At 51.8% G+C, this 19,243-nt stretch overlaps 1 protein-coding gene across 1 annotated transcript in view; it reads right to left on the reverse strand.

Moving 5' to 3' along the window:
- Window positions 1-13,219: 13,219 nt before the first annotated feature.
- The window catches only part of DSCAML1 (DS cell adhesion molecule like 1), a 104,720-nt gene continuing 98,696 nt past the window's right edge, over window positions 13,220-19,243 (reverse strand). Inside the window, exons 26-30 of the mRNA XM_033207186.1 lie at window positions 19,100-19,218; window positions 17,990-18,142; window positions 17,176-17,370; window positions 16,064-16,375; window positions 13,220-14,251 (exon numbers count right to left, since the gene is read on the reverse strand). Of these exons, the coding sequence (XP_033063077.1) occupies window positions 13,776-14,251; window positions 16,064-16,375; window positions 17,176-17,370; window positions 17,990-18,142; window positions 19,100-19,218 (1,255 nt within the window). The 3' untranslated portion in view covers window positions 13,220-13,775. The remainder of the gene's footprint in view (window positions 14,252-16,063; window positions 16,376-17,175; window positions 17,371-17,989; window positions 18,143-19,099; window positions 19,219-19,243) is intronic.

A 19,243-nucleotide genomic window follows, 5' to 3' on the forward strand; every position in this document is an offset into this window, starting at 1 on the left:
GGATTTGTATAAGAAAAGCAACCTAAGGACGAAACATGCAAAATAACCCAGTTCCGCATCCTAGCCACTTTCTGAGGGGAAGGCAGAAAGGAAAGAAGGGAGGGAAGGAGAAGCAAGCTAACATTTGTTGAGTGCTTTCTTTGTGCCAGATGCTTTTTGTGTGTTATTGTTTGTAATCTTTTTTTTTTTTTTTTTTTTTTTTGAGACGGAGTCTTGCTCTGTTGCCCAGGCTGGAGTGCAGTGGCCGGATCTCAGCTCACTGCAAGCTCCGCCTCCCGGGTTTATGCCATTCTCCTGCCTCAGCCTCCCGAGTAGCTGGGACTACAGGCGCCCGCCACCTTGCCCGGCTGGTTTTTTTGTATTTTTTAGTAGAGACGGGGTTTCACCGTGTTAGCCAGGATGGTCTCGATCTCCTGACCTCGTGATCCGCCCGTCTCGGCCTCCTAAAGTGCTGGGATTACAGGCTTGAGCCACCGCGCCCGGCCTGTAATCTTAATCTTATGATGTTAGTGTTCTTATTTCATCCATGAGGCAACTTAGGCTCAGAGAGGTGATATCATTATAGCCCAAGGTCATACGCAGTATTTGAACCCAGATCTCTGGAAGTCGAGATCTGTGAACCAGGCTCTGCTGTGTCAGCATCTCCTATCCTCCTCCTGGCACACAGAACAGTCCTGGCCAGCTTGGTCTGAAGACCTGGGTTGCAGGAAGCGGGTGGCTTCTAGCTGGGGGAAAACCTTCTTGGGTTAGGGTTTACAAAGGGACTTTTTCAGAAGATTTCAAAATTGTCCCATCCCTCTTCTCATGGGTTTTAGTATCTAGCTAGGGAGACTAGAATCACAGACGTTTGGAGCTGAAAGGGGCCACTGAGTCCATTTGGACTGCTGTGACAAAATGCCATCAACCAGGTAGCTTTTAAACAGCAATTTATTTCTCACAGTTCCGGAGGCTGAAAATCAAGATCAAGGTGTTGAGAAATTTGGTGTCTGGTGAGTGGTTTCTAGTTCCTAGAGGGCAGCTTCTGCGTCCTCGCCTAGTAGAAGTGTAGGACTCTTGGCTCCTTCAGCCCCTTCTGAGGGCACTAATCCCAGTCATGAGGGCTGCGCCTTCACAGCCGAATCGCCTCCCCAAAGGCCCCGCCTCCTCATATCACACTGGGGATTGGGTTTCCTCATAGGAATTGGGGTCCATAGTGGGGCCTTATGGATTACTTGTTCAGTCCGTTCAGGTTTTGCAGTAGAGGAAACTGCCTAGAGAGGCTGCATGAGGTGCTCCAAGTTGCAGCCACAGTGGCAGAGGTGGGAATAGAACCAGTGTCCTAACTTCCTGGCCTGGGGCTTCAGAAAAGAGTTTTTTTTTTTTTTTTAAAGGATATTCTTAGTAGACTATATGTTCACATGACTCGATATTCAAATGGTACAAAAGTCACTCCATGAGTTATCTAGTGCTCCCTCTTGAAGGTAAAATACTACCAGTTCCTTCTGGAGATGTTATGCAAATAAAAAGGAGGGATGCTTAGATTCTCTTCCCCGTTATGGTGGAGTATGGGTCACTCCTAATGTAGGATTGGACGATTGCCTGAAGCTGTCGTGAGTAGTTGATTGACGGTTTTCTTAAGGGAACAATGCTGGGAATGATGACAGATGCCCCCCACTGACCCCTCCCACCTCCCTGCCCCCCCAGTAAACTCCCACACAAAATAGCAGTATGAGGTGTGGGGAAATAATCTTTGCCTCCGTCCTGGGTTTAGGCTGTCACCTGAACAAGTCCTTTCTGTTCCTGATCTTGGCCTCCGTCCTGGGTTTAGGCTGTCATCTGAACAAGTCCTGTCCATGCAGGCTGTCACCTGAACAAGTCCTTTCTGTTCCTGTGTCTTCCCTGGTCACAAGCTCAGCCTGAACCCACACTCTGGGAATGAAGCAGGGTAGCAGCCTCTGCCTCAGCAACTCTTGTGGCCTCATCCAGAGGGCTGCTGGGGGGCCAAGACAGGGCTCTGGTGGGGAAGGGTGCTGAGGGGATTGCTGATCCCACCACCAGCTTTTCTGGGGGAGGTGGGGAATTGATGGTTAAAAAATGGAGTTTCTGCTATCAGCCATGTCCTGATGAATTGGAAAGTCCCCTTCTCCTTTCTTGCATCTCCTGCCTGCTTCCCCTGCCTGCCCTCCCATGACATGTGCCCTCTCCAGCAGGTGTGTCACGCAGCACCCCGAGGGAAGGGCAGTGTAATTCTCTTTTCCATGATGGACTACCACAGCCAGAGGAAGACAGGCCTTCCCTTCTTTTCTAGTCTTTTTAGTTTGAAAACAATGCACTCTTATTTTCCCCTTCCAAGAAGCTGGTGGTTCACACGGGCCAGCACACACATTATCAAAGACCTAGTTTGTTTCTAGTAAATGAGTCCATTGAAATGGGAGCCTTGGTTGGGCACGGTGGCTCACGCCTGTAATCCCAGCACTTCGGGAGGCCGAGGTGGGTGGATTGAGATCAAGACTATCCTGGTCAACATGGTGAAACCCAGTCTCTACTAAAAATACAAAAATCAGCTGGACCTGGTGGCACACACCTGTAGTCCCAGCTACTCAGGAGGCTGAGGCAGGAGAATCGCTTGAACCTGGGAGGCGGAGGCAGCAGTGAGCTGAGATCGCGCCACTGCACGCCAGCCTGGGCAACAGAGTGAGACTGTGTCTCCAAAAAAAAAAAAAAGAAAGAAATGGGAGCCTTAATTTATTTGAGACATATCACAGCCACCCTGAAAGAAGGAGAGGTGCTGGTACCCTGCTGTGATAAGCACTGCTCACATCACAGTAGGGTTGAGGAGATGGCAGACATTTGTAAATATGAGTCTTTGTAATTTAGAATGTGCCACCATTTTCTATCAGGTGGGAGGCGAGGAAATGACCACAGACGCACGCACACACCCCATAGCGTGCTTAGCTCCATTGTGGGTTAGAAAGTCCATGTCTTACATGGAGTAGAACCCCAGCTCTTGGTTTTGGGGTCATATTACATTGTCCCCATCAAACTTTTCACCCTGATTATTGTCAGTGCTTTCAGAAGATGTAGTGGCATTTCTTCTAGAGAGGGTATAGGAGTCTCCTTGCCCAGCAGCCCTCAAAGTCCTGATTCTCCTTCCCCACCGGGCCCCACGAAGGCACACTCCCTGGAGAGTTCAGTAGTTCCTTCTCTCCCTTTCCAGGGTCTCTGAGGCTAGGGTGACTGTTGAGAGGCTCCCAGCTGTGGTCTCTCTGACCCTCAGGCTTGGGTTGGGATCCCAGCCCTCCTTGAAATAGAGCAAAAGGTTATGGGTAGCGCTCCTTGAAATAGAGCAAAGGGTGATGGGTAGCGCTCCTTGAAATAGAGCAAAGGGTGATGGGTAGCGCTCCTTGAAATAGAGCAAAGGGTGATGGGTAGCGCTCCTTGAAATAGAGCAAAGGGTGATGGGTAGCGCTCCTTGAAATAGAGCAAAGGGTGATGGGTAGCGCTCCTTGAAATAGAGCAAAGGGTGATGGGTAGCGCTCCTTGAAATAGAGCAAAGGGTGATGGGTAGCGCTCCTTGAAATAGAGCAAAGGGTGATGGGTAGCGCTCCTTGAAATAGAGCAAAGGGTGATGGGTAGCGCTCCTTGAAATAGAGCAAAGGGTGATGGGTAGCAGAGTGTCTGTGGAGGTGCTGGTGCCTGAGAGCATAACAATAGAACAGGCTCCTGCCCATAACCTTTGGGATGGACCCATGGCCTCAGTTTGGAGGCAAGAGTTAGGACAAGATGGCCCCGTAGGAAGGATTGCCTCCCATCTTCCTTGGTTGGGTCAAGTCAGCTGGTTAGTGTCCTCTCCCTTTTGATTTTTCTTGAAGGAACCATACCACTTTCATCCAAATCCATGTCCATTGTTTCCCCCTGGCCCTGACCTCTGATCAGATAGGGGGACTGGGTCTAGATCATTGGGATGATTGATCTGGAGCTGGGAGAGAGCTGCTGTTTCATTAAGTCATCTCAGCCATAGCCCCCACCATGGAAACCTTACTGTCTCTCCAGCAGCCTTCTAACTCTTCAGGGAGGGCCCTTTGGTCTGTGATGAAATGGTTTGTGGGTGGGCAGCACAGCCTGGGAGGGGGCTGCCCCCATCTCCAGGAAGCACAGCTCCACTCTCCGCTCTGGCAGGAAGGGGTACAGGTAGTGCTCTTCTAGTTTTAAAAATTCTAGGATGGGAGAGGTCAGTCTGCTTCATGGCTTTTGCTCTGTGTGGTAGAGCAGAGAGCATTGGAGACATTTCTGATTGCCCCTGCTGAAGAGAGGGATACCTGTTCTTGGGAGGTAAGAAGCAGAGGGACAGTTTGGTGAGTCTCACTCTCAGGGTTAAAAGCAGGGAGGCTATGAATCGAACAAGGATTTCTACGTTATCCTTTATAAAGAGGTTGTGAGGATGCAAGAAGTCCTTAGAACAGTGTTCGGCACATAGTAAGGCCTCAATAAATGGGAGCTGTTGGTATTGTTGTTGCCCTGGCAGGGAAGTCAGGAACCATGATGGAGACTCTGCAACCTGTGTGACTTCCCATGAGTAACAGCAAAAGTCTTGGACACAGAGGACAAGACAGATGGCAAAGAAAACGCTTGCTAGGGGATTATGTTCCTTTTCATGGTCAGTTGTGTGTGAGAGGGAGAGAGAGAGGAAAGTGGAAAGTTGAGGCCCTGGGGCTGGCAGGCAGGAGGCAAAGCAGAGCCTGTCAGGCTTGAGACAGTGCCCTGGGTTGGAGTACAGGACAGTCTCCCGGGGTTCCACTTGCATTTCCACAACGCTCGGTAGTTTACAAGGTGCTTCACCCCGAGTACTTGTCCTAGGTTATTTCATTCACCCTCTCAGTGTGTGGTATCTTCTGCTCCATTATACAGATAAGGAAACTGAGGCCTAGGAAGAGGATCATTTCCCAAAGATACTCCACTAGTGCCTGGGGGTCGGAATTTGAGCTCAGGTCTTTTGGGCTCAAATTTTGATTTGCGCCTACCCACTGCATGGACCTTGGAGACTGAGAACATAGGCTCCACCGCTCTCTCTCCTAGTGACCCGTCCCCCTGTAGGGCCACTACTGGGGTAGCTTAGGCACCTAGGCCTGGAAAGGGGCAAAGATAGGGAGTGAATCTGGGACTCTCTTGGATTACCTACTATGTTAGGCTGGCTTCAAGGCTCTATCTCATGCCTCCGAAAGACCTGGGCTGAGCTGAGCAGGGATTCGTTTTAGGAGGTAGGGCCTTTGTAGGGCTTCAGGGTGTCCCTGGGCAGAGCTTAAGAAAAGGGTAGTGTCCGCGATGCCAGGGAGGTTCCTCGGAGTCTGGGCTGGGCTGCGGTGACACCCCTGGTGCCCCCAAATCCACCATGCACTCCTCTAGTCTCTGAATCCCCATGGAGGGGTCTCAGAGCCTGGGAGGCGTGGGACCCATGGCCTCCTGGGGAAGAAGGAGGCTGAGGTGGGCAGGACCCAGGGTGTCGGGCAGAGTCAGATGCTGTAGAAATGCCTGGGAGAGGGTGGGAATACGAGACTTGTAGTCCAAGCTTGCGGGACCAGCCAAGTCCCCTCTCCCTTGGTGTTGCCGACAGAGCCCCGCGGTGGCTGGGGGCCTGGCTTTGGCACGGGGCATTGGTCTGAGGCAGCTGGCCGCAGCGGTGGCTGATGGTGGCTGCCCAGGTGCTGAGCCAGGATGCGTCCAGTCAGAGCACACGCTGGAGATGCCACTTGTCACAAAGGTGCTGGCGGGGCTCAGCTGGGGACACGCAGGGCCATGCCTGGAACAGTGCCGTCCACCTCCACTGGGCCCAGGAAGGGTGGAGCTGAAGAGAGAAAGAATGGCACCCACAGAGGCAGGAAGTCTTAGGACAGAGCTTGCTATCCGGGTGATGCCTCCTGGGGGAGGTGAGGCATTGGCCCAGCGCGGATGGGGTGGCATTTTATTGTGTCGTCCACCCTTTCTGGTGGCTCCCAGGAGTTGGGGGCCAAGTGTCAGCTCCTGGTTGGGACTGATGACAGTGGATTTGAGGACATCAGAGGCCTTCAGAGCTTCCCTTTCGCACAGACTGAGTCCTCTTGGTGACCTTCAGCAGATTCTCTAGGGCAGCAAGGGACCTTCCTATCCCACCTGCTTCCCTGGACACGCACCTGGGCAGGAAAATAAACAAACAAACAAAAGCTGGGCATGGTCTTCCTCACCTGTAGTCCCAGCAACTCGGGAGGCTGCGGTGGGAGGATCGCTTGAGGCTGGGAATTCCAGGTAGAGTGCACCATGATTGCGCCACTGTACTTCAGCCTGGGCAACAGCAAAACCCTGACTACAAAAAAAAAAAAAAAAAAGAAAGAAAACAAGAAACAACAACAGCAACAACAAAACCTGGGCAGGTCAGGCAAATCCTGGCTTCCCTGGAATCTGACCCTCTGGTCTGATGGTTTGTATCCCGTCTAATCCCCATTTCATAGTTAAAAGCTTTTTAACCTCATTATTTCCTTTCAGTCTTAACAACCTGCCAGAGTGGGAGTTATTCTCCCATTTCACAGAAGAGGAAATTGAGGCCCATGAGAGGGAAGCTGCTTTCCCGGGGTCACAGAGCTGGCAAGGGAGCAGCGGGATTGACTCCACAGCCCCAGTGTTTCCATCACGGTGCCCGCCACACAGTAGGAGCTCTACACATGCCGCCTTCCAGGGGCTGCCTGGCTTTCTGAAAAGGATCCCAAGTGGTTTGGTGAGCATTGGCTTTGGAATTCAAACCCTGGCCGATGCCTCTTGCAGGCTGAGTAGCCTTGTACAAGTCACCTGACCTCTTTGACTTCTTTCTTATCCAATAAAATGGAGATCATACATCTTTAGGGCAGAAATTACGAACACATTAATTTCCCATCCGTAGCTCCTTCCCATGAATCACCAAAGAGGAGGCCTGTCTTGCCTGCGGTTTCTCCCACCTCCTCTGCACCCTGCTTCCCCTGCACCCAACTGTTGCTGTTTCCTAATGGAAAATGGGAGGAAGTGAATGCGAGAGAACATTCCCCAGAGGAGAGGAGGGTGGAGCTGAGCAGGGCTGGAGAAGAGCAGGCAGTGTATGGGGGGATGCGGGAGGCACAGGCCCCGTAGGGTGTCAGTGGGTGTCACTTACATCTGCTCTTCGGACCCCTTCAGGATCACAGAAACAAAAGCAGATAACTTATTTAAAACTTTCCTTTTGGTGGCTGAGTGGATTGAGGTTCTTTGACTAGCACTACGGCCCCGAGACACAACCATCTGGGTTTTGTGCTCATAGGAGTTACTCTTTCTTACAGGGCAGTGGTAAAACTAGGAGAGGATCCGTGTTAAGTGGTTATCAGGGTGCTTGACACAGGTAGACTTTCAGCAAATGGCAGCAGGCATGATGGCATTCCGTTGTGTTGTTTTCTTGTACTTTGGGGACACTATGCAGAGAGAACTAATGTTTCAGGAGATTTTGGCCTTCACTGGTCTAACTCCTTGCCTGTTTCTCCCACTGTTTACCCTTTGTTCATCTATATCTAACATATGCTGTGCTCCTATTAAGTCAGGCACTGTCCCTTCTCTGGAAGAGACAGTGGAACCCTTCTCTGCCCTTGGGGAGCCTGTCTGCTGAGGACAATGTTCAAATACCATCTGTGGAGGCTTCTGAGGTGGGAAGGGATGAGACTTGTTTTGTGGTGCCCCCAGGAGTGGCAGTAGCGAGCCTTGTGAGTAGAAGTTGGAGGGGCCCCCCAAGCTTACTGTGAGGAAGGTTTTGCCGGCAGGGCTGTCACGGGTGAGATGTGCTGGCTGGGGAAGTGACGAGTTCTCCATCAGGAGGTGTGCACGGGAGGGCCAGACCACTCTTGCTGATTGCAGAAGGAATTCCCAGTTTGGGTGGAAGCATGGACTGGGTGGTGGTGAAGGTCTCTTTGAGTCCTGAGATTGTGTGATTCTTAGAGACACTAAAACCAAGCATGGATCACCTCCAGGGTAATCCAGCTGGCATCTGTTCCTCCTTCGGCCTAGAGTATTGCTGTCATTGCCCGGAAGAGGACATGGATTCTGGGAGGAAGGACAGAGTCCCGACTCAGTGTTCCTGCTCAGCCTGCTTCTCTCACCCTTCTCTCCTACAGACACACAGATGCCCTCCTCCTCTCTGAGCTCAGCAGCGGCTCCCTTTGCCTTTCCCACCCTTTGCCTGTATAGGAATCCAATATGTAGGATAAGAGGATGTGACATGATACGGCGGGTGGGGGGTGGGTGGAAAGATGCCTTGGGCCTGAGCTATCAAAGGAGAATTTCTGTGGGGAGCCAAGTTCCCCTTCATCTCCTGCATAAATTAAGATGATGCTAGTTGTTGTAAAAACAAACTCCAAAATATCGGTGCTTAATGCAAGTTTATTTCTTGCTCACATAAAGTCCAGCTGGCATTGAAGGGGATCGAAGGGCCTCTGCTCTACATAGATGTATAAGCCAGGGTGATAGAGGATCTACCATCTTCAATAAGTGGCTTCCAAGTTCACCTTGGGCATTGACTTCCAGTTGGAGAGAGCAGAGGGTGGCCAGGGAAGTTTTCATGAGCTGGGCCTGAAAGTAGCGTGTATCACTTATGCCACATTCCGCTGGTCAGAGCTCAGTCTCATGGCCTTCTCTGGGAATCGGGGGCCTGGAACTGTAGTCACGGGTTGGGAAGCGACTTCCCTGCAACAACTGTGCACTGTGGAGGGATGATGAGGCTTCGGCAGACAGCTAACCATCCCTGCTGTTCCCTGATCCAGGCTTCCCTCCTTCCGCCTCCGCCAGTTTGCGCACACTCCAGAGAGTGAGCCTTTGAGTGCAGGAAGAGACCCGCAGGGCTTTTGCATCTCTAGCGTCCAGATCAGTGCCAGATCATTGGAAGTGCTTCAGGGTATTTGGTGAATGAACAAATGCTTGGGTATCATTTTGCTTGTTAAAAACACAGATGCCACAAGGTCAGGAGTTCAAGACCAGCCTGGCCAACATGGTGAAACCCCGTCTCTACTAAAACTACAAAAATTAGCTGGGCGTGGTGGCACGTGCCTGTAATCCCAGCTACTCGGGAGACTGAGGCAGGAGAATTGCTTGAACCTGGGAGGTGGAGGTTGCAGTGAGCTGAGATCATGCCACTGCACTCCAGCCTGGGTTACAGATTGAGAATTGGTCTCAAAAAATAAAAATTAAAAAAAAAAATACAGATGCCTAGTGGAAAACAGTTTGTTGGTTCCTCAAAAAGTAAGATATATAATGAGCGTGTGATTCAGCAGTTCCAGGCCTGGCTATATTCCCAAAGGAATTGAAAAGAGGGGCTCAAACAGATCCTTGTACACCTGTGTTCACAGCAGCATTATTCACAACAGCTGAGAGGTAGAAGCAACTCACGTGTCCACCAGGAGAGGAATGGAGAAGCAACATGTGGTAAATAATGGAATAACCCCAAACAGGAATGAAATTCTGACACATGCTGCAACACGGATGGAGCTCGAAGACATGATGCTAAGTGAAATAAGCTAGAACCGAAAGGACACATATCATATGATTCCACGTCTACAAGGTACCCAGAATAGGCAGATGCTTACAGACAGAAAATAGAACGGTGGTTGCCAGGTGCCGAGAGAGAGGAAACTGGGGAGTTACTGATTAATGTGTACAAAGTTTCATTTTGGAACGATGAGAAAGTTCTGGAAGTGGATAGTGGTGATTTACAACAAGGTGAACGTACTTAGTGCTGCTGAATTGTACATTTTAAAATGGTTAAAATGGCGAATTTTATATTATGTATTTTTTATCACCATAAAAATAGAAATGTTGGTCAGGTGCAGTGGCTCATGCCTGTAATCCTAGCACTTTGGGAGGCCGAGGTGGGCGATTGCTTGAGCTTAGGAGTTCAAGACCTGCCTGGGCAGCATGGTGAAACCCCTTCTCTACTAAAAATACAAAAACTAGCCAGGTGTGGTGGCAAGTGCCTATAGTCCCAGATACTTGAGAGGCTGAGGAGGGAGGATCACCTGAGTCGGGGAGGTGGAGGCTGCAGTGAGCCTTGATAGCATCACTGCACTCCAGCTTGGGCTACAAGGCAAGACCCTGTCTCAAAAAAAAAAAAAAAAAAAAAAAAAAAAAAAAAGCCTAGGCTGCATACCAACAAATTCCTATCCTGTTAGGGCTGGGGAGAGCTGGCTTCTGTATTGTTGAACAAGCTCCTCAGGTGAATCTGATGTGCACCTAAGTTTGAGAGCCACTAGTCTAGCTCTGGTTGTTGGCAGAATGGAGGAACAAGAGGTCATCTCTCTGAAGGTCTTCTAGAGGAGGGCTTCTCAAACATTGATGTGCATATGAGTCCCCTGGGGATTGTGCTGAAGTGCAGAGTCTGATTCAGTGGTTCTGGGGTGAGGCCCGATATTTTGCATTTGTAACAAGCTCCTAGGTGACGGTGATGCTGGTGCCACTGGCCTGTGAACCACACGTGGAGTATCAAGGCTCTCGAGGGCAGATGGTCATCGTGTGCATGGTAGACAAAGTGGAGGTCTGGAAACGAGCAAGTGAATGTGTAAGATGACTGCTCCAGATACATAGATTTCAATGAGGATGAGCTGGGGAGGAATGAGGAGCAGGAGTGCCACTGATTTGTGAATTAGCTTCTGGGTGTGGATCAAACAGGCAGGCTGGTAGTTTAGCTAAAAAACATATCAAGGGCCTGGCCCAGTGGCTCACACCTGTAATCCCAGCAGTTTGGGAGGCCGAGGTGGGAGGATTGCTTGAGTCCACGAGTTCGAGACCAGCCTGGGCAACATGGTGAAACCCTGTCTCTACAAAAAAAAAAAAAAATTACAAAAATTAGCCAAGCATTGTGGCATGTGCCTGTAGTCCCTGCTACTTGAGGGGCTGAGGCAGGAAGATCACTTGAGCCAGAAAGGTCGAGGCTGCAGTGAGCCGTGATCACACCACTGCACTCTAGCCTGGGTGACAGAGTGAGATGCTGTCTCAAAAAAAAAACAAACCCTGCAAAACTTATTGAAGTTAGAGATTATTAGCAAATAGAATCGTGTGGATTTTGTTCAAGTATGTCTGAATTTCTGGACTTTGTGCTTTATAATAAGGGGCCTAGCCCAGTGGAATACAAGCTAAACTGACCCACATCTTACTTTTCTGTTGCCTTTCCAAATTCTTCTCATCCTACAGAGTCCATCTCAGGTCCCAGACCTCCAGCAGCTCCCCAGAGCTCAATTCCACCTTTTCCACCACTGCCCTTCACCAGGATGAAGTACTTCGGAGCCCTTAATCCATCCTGTGCTGCATATTGGGTCACCTGCCTGAACTGTTTAGTGATAGCGTCACATCAACTGTTTTTCTGCCCTTATGTCCAGCTTGCTCCCTGGACCTGGCAGACTCTTTCCCTGGCAACATCCTCGGGGAAGAACTGAAACTCCATCTTTCAACAGTGGAGCAGCAGGTAGTATGGCTCAGTAGTTAAGGAATTGGACGCTCATGAATTTAATTTCATTCCCATCTCTTCTAGCTCCTCTAACCTTCTCACCTGTCAAGTGGTAATCGTGATACCTTTCTCCCAAGTCTGCAATGAGATTACAAGCAGCACCTGGCACCTAGTATCGGGACCCGTATTTTCCTGACAGCGTTCCCCTTCTAAGGTAGCCCTTAGGCTGGTTCCATCTTCTGCGCCTTTAGCCTCTGAGGAGTTTTTCATTCCCTCTTGCTGGTTGGAGTTGGCTCTGATTCGTGTTTGTTTGCCCAACGTCTGGTGTTCAGGGGAGGTGGGGTTGGAAGGCATTCTATGCAGACCGCTCAGTTTTGATCATTGTGCTTGCAGTTCTGGAGGCGACCTGCAGATGGCGTGCGCATCCTTGGGCGGCGTTCCGTCCTCCCAGAGATGGAACGAAGCTGGGCTGTCACCAGGTGTCTCGAATGCAGAGCTTTGGTTTTCAACTGATGCCTTCAGCTGCTTCTCCTGGCTGGGCCCTGGGTGTGGGGGCTGAGATGAGCATTTCTTCATGAGCCTAGGAATACCGAGGCTTACGGAATCTCTGCCCCTCCCCTCTCACGGTGCCGACCCGGGAATCTAGTTATTCATGCGAGGGACTCCTCTGCATCCCACACACTCTTGTGCTCAGTGTTTGTGGGATTCGGAAGATGCTTCTATGAAAGGTCATGCATCCCAGGTGGGGCCTCACCGGGGCCCAGGCTGATAGGTATGAGCTGCCTGCACGCACAAACTCCTCCCTCCCTCTCCAGCCCTTCCCAGTTCCTCCTCTCAGCTGCTGGGGAGCAGCAGGTTCCAGACTCACCTTCCTTCCAGGTTCCTGATCCACGGCTTAGCCTCAATTGCAGCGCTCAACTCAGGAGCCCCCTGTGCACTTCTTAGGTGCACTTCCTTTTCACCCAGGGGCCAGTCACTTGCTTCTGCCTCTCCAAACCTTCAAGTCCCTGGAGGTCCATCTCACCTGCCACCTCCTGTGATGCCCTCTGGACCCTCTCATCAGAAACCGGGCCTCTGCACACCCACAGCACCTTGCCTGCCCCTCCGTGTGGACGCCTTTTCTTCCACTTGGCTGACTCCTGGGAAGCCAGGTGAGGTACCTGGTGCGTTGACTTGGTTCTCTTTGGCTGAGCTCCATTCCCTCTCCTCCATGAGCTTCTCTCGCTCCTCAGACCTCCGACGACTTCTCTCCTTCTCCCTCTGATCTCATCTGGTCCTAACAGTCAGCCCATAACTGTAGGCCTCGGCCTGGTGCCCCAGCTATAGATAATCTCTTCTTCCCAGCTCCCAATAGGCACCTCTCCCACAACTGTGGGCTAGTGATCTTGTACAGTCCTGGCCCCCTGGCTACCCTGCACTCTCTTGGAGGAGAGAAGCCAGTAGGCAACCCCTCCCCTATCCCAGGCTCCCCAGTGCTTGGTGAGCCCAAGGTTGCCTCATTCCATCTGCTACAAGCTTCCCTCTGTTTACAGGTAAGGACACTGTGGGTCAGAGGGGTTTAGGAGTTTGCACGAAGCCACCGACCTAGCTCCCCTTGCAGGCCCAGCACAGCTCTGAGAACAGAAGAGGAGGCACCTTGGCTAATGGCAAGCCTTTAAAAGTCTTAAAGCACTGAGCCAAAGCCCAGGCTTCTCACCAAGTCTCTTTATGAGAGACAGACGGCCTGGGATCGGGGTCTCTCCTCCCTCCCCGCTGGCCCTCGCCAGATGGGAAAAAGCCACCACATAGAAACATAACCTTTATTGCACACGGCGCTGGGTCTTTTCTCATAGAAAAAGGTATCAACACATAAGCATCTGCAAATGGAAGCAACTCCTGGTTTTCTTGGAACAGTAAAATCGCATGCAGTGTCTCTGAGTTGGGATTTTGGTCTTTGTCAAAACCACCTAGATTGGGGGAGGGTAAGGAGGAAGGAAAAAAATTGCTGAGTCTTTGTGCCTCTGTCTCAAAATAGGGTGAGAGAAATATATAGATATATAGCTTGTGGACGCGTTCCTATCTGTCTATATATGTATATATATCTCCACACATATTTTGTGGGGTGGGGGATTTGACTTGTACTGTCAAATTCTTTGTGCCCTGGCTTCATGGAGAAGAAGAAAATAGTTTCATTTGTACAAAAGAGTTCTATGTACAGGCGTTCATGATTGGGGGTTTTTGTTTTGTCGTTGGTTGGTTTTTGTCTGTCAGTTGAATATAAATAATGCAGAAAAACAGCCGAGCTGGCGTGTGGGGCTGCGGCGCGGCACGGTCCAGGCGTGGGCTGCTCTTCCTGCCAGCGCTACACCAGGGTGTAGGATTTGGAGTAGGCCCCGGCCCCCTGCTTCTGAGACCTCCCTACCCCCGACGTGCTCATCTCGAGAAGCGAGTCCCTGGAGCCCCCCATTTTGGTGTGTGGACCCCCGGCTCGTGGAGGCTCGGTGCTGGGGGCCGGAGGGGCAGCGCTGGGGGCGGTGGGGGGCTCAGCCGGGGTGGGGCCGGGGGCTGGGGGGGCTGTGCCGGCTGGGGTTGCTGGCATGGCCAGAGTCCTCTGAGGTAAGGTGGCTGTGGAGGTGGCAGCGGGGGCCCCTGGGTGGGGGAGGCCCAAGGGCTTGCTGGCAGGGTCCAGGGTCAGGTGGCGAGCCTGGGTGTGGTAGGTTCGAGCCAGGTTCCGGATGGAGGCCTCACGGGGTGGGACCACGGGGCAGGGCTCACGTCCATCTGCCTTTCGAAAGAAGGCCTCTGACTTGGCATACAGGGGCAGGTTGCAGTAGTCACCTGGAATCACAGAGGCAGAGGATGTTAGAGGCAGAGGCTCATGCAGCCCTCACCCTATCGCCTGCCCCCAGTCTTCTCTCTGATCTGGCATAGGGGCCTCTCCACTGGGGGGCAATAAAGAGTAGCGGAAAGGTGGGGTACTTGGCCTTTCTGAGCCTTCGTTTCCTTATCTGTGAAATGGGGATGATCTTACTTCCCCACAGGATTATTGTGAGGGGCGAATGAGATGAGGTAGGTAAAGTGCTTTGCTACAGTGGCTGGTGCAGATAACAGCTGCCCAATACATGGATGCTTGTTGTTCAATGGTCACTAGAGGCTGGTCAGCTTCTGGTAGTGGAGAGCTCACTACCGCTAAGGACAAGGATGTCCTAATGGCTCTGGCTGGTGGAAAGCTTTTCTTTACCCTGAGGAGGAAAGGAATATCCTTCCCTGTCACCTCCCCACCATGGAGCCTGGTTCTGTCCTCTGAGGTCTCACAGAGTAAGGCGTCCTCCTCTTTCCCATGGCAGCCTTCCAGATGTTTGAAGTCAGCTACATGTCCTCTCTCCTCCCACTTGGTCGCCTCTTCTCCAGGTGGAAAGTTCCTAATTTTTTTTTTTTTTTGAGACAGAGTGTCGCTCTGTCGTCCAGGCTGGAGTGCATCGGCACGATCTCAGCTGACTGCAACCTCCGCTTCCTGAGTAGCTAGGATTACAGGCATGTGCCACCACGCCCAGCTAATTTCTGTATCTTTTAGTAGAGATGGGGTTTTGCCATGTTGGCCAGGCTGGTCTAGAACTCCTGACCTCAGGTGATCAGCCTGCCTTGGCCTCCCAAAGTGCTAGGGTTATAGGCGTGAGCCGCCGCACCCAACCTAGTAATTTCTTAAACTGCTTCCATGTGACATGCTTCTAAGACCTCTGTTGCCTGACCCCCCGTGCTCCATGGTTACCCTGCTTGCAAATGGGCCTCTTCCTCCAGGGGAGCTGGGCCAGGCACTTTCCTTAGATTTTCTTGTTGAATCCTCACGACAGCCCCCAGGATTGGTTAATACCTGCCTGCACTTTACAAGTGAGGAAACTGAGGTTCAGAGAGATTAAATCATTTGCTTAAATTTGCACAGCCAAAAGGGGTGGGGGTGTCATTCAGGGCCACAGTCTCCAAAGTCTTTCCATTGCTCCAGGCTCTTCTTTCCACGACCCAGAGAGCCCCGCCCCCTGCCTCAGTTAGCATGGCCAGTGCTAAGCAGACCAGACTGCATTGTTTGATAGTCTGGGCCTTGCATGCTGTGACCCCAGCATCTGCTGATAGACTCCCCCTGGTCATCCTAGCCCTGCCCTGCCAGCCTCTAAGGGCACAGGCTCTGGTCAGGTAGTTCCCAGCCAGGCCAGGTCACTGCCTAGCAAGAGGTATGACCATGGTGGGCGGAGCTGCCAGGATTGATCGTTTGGGTCTGGATTAAATTCAAACAGCATCGAGACCAGAGACCCTTGGGCAGCTGACCCTGAAGGGATCTGTTTCCATCCTGGCACAGCTTCAGATAAAGGGGATGCTCACTACTGAATGAATGAGCCTTACACCATGCTGGGGATGTATATCATTTCTAATACCCATCACAATAATGCAATGTAGATACAGGAAGAGGTTGAGCCAGGATGTGGGCCCTGACCTTCCTTGCTCCTAAGTCCTTGCTGTTGGTACCACCCTGCCCTGCCAAGGAGCCAAGCTGGGCTGGCAGGATCCTGGTACTGGTAGGACTAGATCTAGCCAGGGCTCATGGGGCTGGGGCCAGGGGGCAGGGGGCACTGCCTGGGAGGTGGTCTGAGCACTCACTCTTGTTGGCCCGGTGAGGGATGGGCACAGCCACGTTTTTGCCCCGGTCCGCATCCTGGGGCTTGGGTGGTGAGGCGGTAAAGCGGCAGATGCCAGGCTCTGAGGGTGTGCTCATGGACGTCATGCTGTCGGCGTTCTCGTTGGTGCCTGTGGTCATCTGGTCAGAGGAACTGTCAGAGATGAAGCACTCGGTGATCTCAAACTTGGCGTGCTGCAGCTGCTCCTCCAGCTTGGCATGTTCATAGGCCCGGGCCAGCTCCTCGTAGGTGGAAGAGGCACTCTCAGTGGACACCATGCTGTTCCTTCCTTTGTCTGGGGAGTTAAGAGGAAAGGAGTGGGTTATGGGGAGAAGGGTATAAGTGAGACTGACTGAGCACTTCCCCTGCCCATAACCTCAGCAGCCGTCTGGAAGTCTGGTCATGGAGGATACCAGGCTGAGAAGATCCTGTGAAGGTGGCAGTGGTGGCAGAAGTAGGAACTTTGACTCATGAAGGGCAGAACATCTTTCATTCTTGAATATAAGCGGCCAGGCGTGGTGGCTCAAGCCTGTAATCCCAGCACTTTGGGAGGCCGAGACGGGCAGATCACAAGGTCAGGATATCCGGACCATCCTGGCTAACACGGTGAAACCCCGTCTCTACTAAAAAATACAAAAAAACTAGCCGGGCGAGGTGGCGGACGCCTGTAGTCCCAGCTACTCGGGAGGCTGAGGCAGGAGAATGGCATAAATCCGGGAGGCGGAGCTTGCAGTGAGCCGAGATCTGGCCACTGCACTCCAGCCTGGGCGACAGAGTGAGACTCCGCCTCAAAAAAAAAGAAAATAAGCAACCATCCCCTGGAACATTCAGCCCTTTTGCCAGTGAACATCATGTGTACCAGTTTCTCTGACAGTTTTTGGGAAAGCAAAATTAACTCCCTGACCAAGTAGAGGTCAGTGAGGTCAAGTGCTTTTGTCCCAGGCACACAGTGGGTCATTGACCAGCTAGACATGAAACTGACTTGTGCCTTGGCCCCATGAGCTGGTGGGTAGAAGCTGGAAGAATAGAAAGTGAGGGTGAATGATGGGGAACTGAGGGGAGGTGTTCAGGATGCCAGCAGGGCCTTAGGCACACCTGTGTCCTGGGACAGGCTGGCGCTGTAGCTGTCACTCTCAGTGACTGTGACACCATGCTGGGAGCCCACAGTGCGCCAGTCGGAGGTGAGGGTGCGAGCGGGTGTGGAGGCCTGGCACTTGGTCAGGGTCCACTGGCTTGAGTACCGGTTCCGGGTGCTGTGGGCTGACTTTACATTCTTCCTGGATACTGGATCTGCACAGACAGAAGCAAGAAATTGCATCCTCCAACCGAAGGCACCCAGGCTTGGGCAGCTGGCACTTACCAGAAAGGGCGAGGGGGAGCAAGGGAAGAGGCAGACACAGCCACAGAAGCTCCCTTGGGAATGCTGCCTTTCCTAACCACATCGCTGTCCCCAGAGGAGAAGAGCAATCGAGTCAAGGCGTGAAGGCAGTGGAGGGCATTCTCCCCACCCACCCCATCTTTTCCTTCCACCTGGGGGAGAATGTGATGTCCTTTCCTGCTGCCTCCTGACTGTCCATTCATTCCCTACAGTCCTTGATGTGTTCTCTCCTATGTCCAGATACACAGTGCTAGAGATAGAAAGACTCTTGGAGAACTCGAATACCCAATACTCTCAAAATTTCTACGTAAGGAAACAGGCCCAGAGAAATAAAGTTAGTGGTAGACCCAAGGTCACATTTAGTAAATCTGCAATCGAGGTCTGCAGGTGCTAATTCCAGTGCTTTCCATTTTTTCATTCTATTCCATTATGCTCCCTCCTCCCTTTTAAAAAAAACACCGTCTCTGTGTCACGCTATGCCCAAGGCACCCTGGGTGGGAAGACGGCTGTCTCCCTGGGGATAATGCATACTGGTTCCTGGCCGGATGTCAGACATGTCAATGAGGGGTCCTGTGCTCTGGATGAGGGCTGGGTGGTGCAAGGAGACGCCAGTACAGAAACTCTGTGGGTTGACAGCTTGGCTGAACTCAGCATCTGTCACAGGGATGGTGGCCTTGTCATCTCCTGGGGAAAGAAGGACAATTACTATGAGTCCTTGACAATTGTTTTTTAAAGCTCTGTTGGATGTGACTGAATTTCTCTTTGTCTTTATCCAATGTGCTTTTTGTTTGTGGATTTGTTTGTTTGTTTTTTTGAGACAGGGTCTCACTCTGTTGCCCAGGCTTAATTGTGATCATTGCTCACTGCAGCCACCTCAATTTCCTGGACTCAAGCTATCCTCCTACCTCAACCTCCCGAGTAGTTGAGACTACAGGATGTGTCACCATGCCTGGCTATTTTTTTTTTTTTTTTTTTTTTTTTTGTTGAGACGGAGTCTTGCTCTGTTGCCCAGGCTGGAGTGCAGTGGCCAGATTTCAGCTCACTGCAAGCTCCGCCTCCCGGGTTTACGTCATTCTCCTGCCTCAGCCTCCCGAGTAGCTGGGACTACAGGCGCCCGCCACCTCGCCCGGCTAGTTTTTTTTTTTTGTATTTTTAGTAGAGACGGGGTTTCATGGTGTTAGCCAGGATGGTCTCGATCTCCTGACCTCGTGATCCGCCCATCTCAGCCTCCCAAAGTGCTGGGATTACAGGCTTGAGCCACCGCGCCCGGCCGCCTGGCTATTTTTTTTTTGTGGTAGAAATGGGATCTCACTTTGTTGCCCAGGCTGGTCTCGAACTTCTGGCCTCAAGTGATCCTTCCTCCTTGGGCTCCCAAAGTGCTGGGATAACAGGCATGATCCACCACACCCAGGCTTTATCCAATGTTGAGTCACAGAAAGGCCAGCAATTCCCTCCGTTGGACAGAGGAGGAAACTTAGCCCTTGAGAGAAGCCACAATGAGTTCTAAGGTTGTTGAGTGGTTGATGGGGCTACTGCCAGAACCCTGGGCACTGCCATGAGGGTGGGTGTTTGACTTCCATGGATTGTAGCCTGGGGAAGCACATCCAGCATGACAGGGAGCTTGTGACACCTGTCACTCACCCAGCTGCTTGATGCCTTCTTTGTCCTCAATGAGCAGCTGGACCCTGGGGATGTCAATGTGTAGCCGTGGGCCCTGGGGTGGCCCTTTCACAGGGGTGTCAAAGCTTCTATTGTTCTTGCTGTGGGGAGAAAGACCAGGTGGGT

This window comes from Trachypithecus francoisi, unplaced genomic scaffold (genome assembly GCF_009764315.1).
Source record: "Trachypithecus francoisi isolate TF-2019V2 unplaced genomic scaffold, Tfra_2.0 Lachesis_group8, whole genome shotgun sequence".
In the NCBI taxonomy this organism is placed as follows: domain Eukaryota; kingdom Metazoa; phylum Chordata; class Mammalia; order Primates; family Cercopithecidae; genus Trachypithecus; species Trachypithecus francoisi.